Source organism: Priapulus caudatus, unplaced genomic scaffold (assembly GCF_000485595.1).
Source record: "Priapulus caudatus unplaced genomic scaffold, Priapulus_caudatus-5.0.1 Scaffold40, whole genome shotgun sequence".
In the NCBI taxonomy this organism is placed as follows: domain Eukaryota; kingdom Metazoa; phylum Priapulida; class Priapulimorpha; order Priapulimorphida; family Priapulidae; genus Priapulus; species Priapulus caudatus.
The window spans coordinates 154,839-156,278 of record NW_014577101.1 but is presented as its reverse complement, the minus strand read 5'-3'; the positions used below and the strand labels follow the sequence as shown (position 1 = coordinate 156,278).

Below are 1,440 nucleotides of genomic sequence, written 5' to 3'. Positions count from 1 at the left end.
CTCACACCCACCTCTCTCTCTCTCTCTTTCTTTCTCTTTGCGTGTTCGCGTGCGTGCACACGTACGAGCTAGTTCTGGTACTATACTCGCCCTTATTCGCCACAGGCCTATATAGATAGGCTATAGTACGTAGTAGTACTATAGCTACGTACGAGCTAACCCGACCAGGCTGTGTGACTAACGTCAATATTCTAACTGCTAACGTCAATCACCACCTATTCTAACCCTAGCAATACCGTTTCTTGGAGCTACGTTACGTACAAGCATACTTTAGTAATTAGAAATTAAACAAACCATATTGATTTCTGCTGCAGGGCCAGTGATGTCAGCTCTTCCAGTTCCGATAAAGAAATTTGGTTGATCTAATCCATTGGCTCCATTATACACTAAAAATGTGACCAACCACATCAACGTTAACCTTCTCATGGCGGTCATGTTGCAAATTGTGTCTTGTTGACAGTTGTTGTTGTGCAACCGGTCACCGGTCAGATTTCGCGGGATTACGGATATTTCTCATAGCTCTCAGCATAGCTCTCGCTCCTTTACTCGTTCCACACCTCGCCACCAGATGTAAAAACTCAATATATAATAAGAGAATAAAAATTCACGGAGGTTATAGCTAAGACATGTGTCTATCTGTTGGTCTATTTGTATCTAAATATCTAGAATTATAAGCCAACTCGTTCGCGAGATACAATTTCCTGCCGCCGTGCGTAGGGCCCATATTAGATGAGCGATACCGCGCGCGTGCACATTTGCTAATTAATTAATCTAATTGCGCTTCAATAAACTCAATATTCACAGAGATTATAGCGAAGACATGTGTCTATATGAATTTTAAGTTTTATTATCTTATTATTTATTATTATTTATTGAGTTTTTACATCTGGTGGCGAGATGTGGAACGAGTAAAGGAGCTGAGAGCTGCTGAGAGCTATGAGAAATAGCAGCCGGCTAAAAGGTGCGATAGGATAGGTTTACTATAGTATAGGCACTTCTAATTTTAACATATATTTTACGATATATTAAAGAATGATGCAAAAACCCTAAAAAGTGCCCTAACCCTGACCCTAACCCTAACCCTGACCCTAACCCTAACCCTAACCCTAACCCTGACCCTAATTAAATTTAAAATATATGTTAAAATTAGAAGTGCCTAGTAAACATATCCTATCGCACCTTTCAGCCGGCTGCTGAGAAATATCCCTGTTATTGCTTCACAACGCCCTCTGTGTTGAGATTGGTATTTATCAAGCGAATGCTAATAAATGAAATATACGTGCTCTGATGAAATAGAGGGGAGCTCACTGATCTCCATGTACTAACTATATTTTACTAATGATCGTTGTTATTGCCTCCGCCAAGGAGGTTATTGATCGTTGTTATTGCCTCCGCCAAGGAGGTTATGTTTTCGCCCCTGTTAGTTTGTTTGTTTGTTTG

At 40.3% G+C, this 1,440-nt stretch overlaps 1 protein-coding gene across 1 annotated transcript in view; it reads right to left on the bottom strand.

Annotated features, from left to right (window-relative positions):
- Positions 1 to 696, bottom strand: part of LOC106819964 (neutral ceramidase-like) — a 15,101-nt gene extending 14,405 nt beyond the window's left edge. The window contains exon 1 of the mRNA XM_014824531.1: positions 295 to 696. Within this exon, the coding sequence (XP_014680017.1) occupies positions 295 to 435 (141 nt within the window). The 5' untranslated portion in view covers positions 436 to 696. The remainder of the gene's footprint in view (positions 1 to 294) is intronic.
- Between the last annotated feature and the right edge of the window lie 744 nt (positions 697 to 1,440).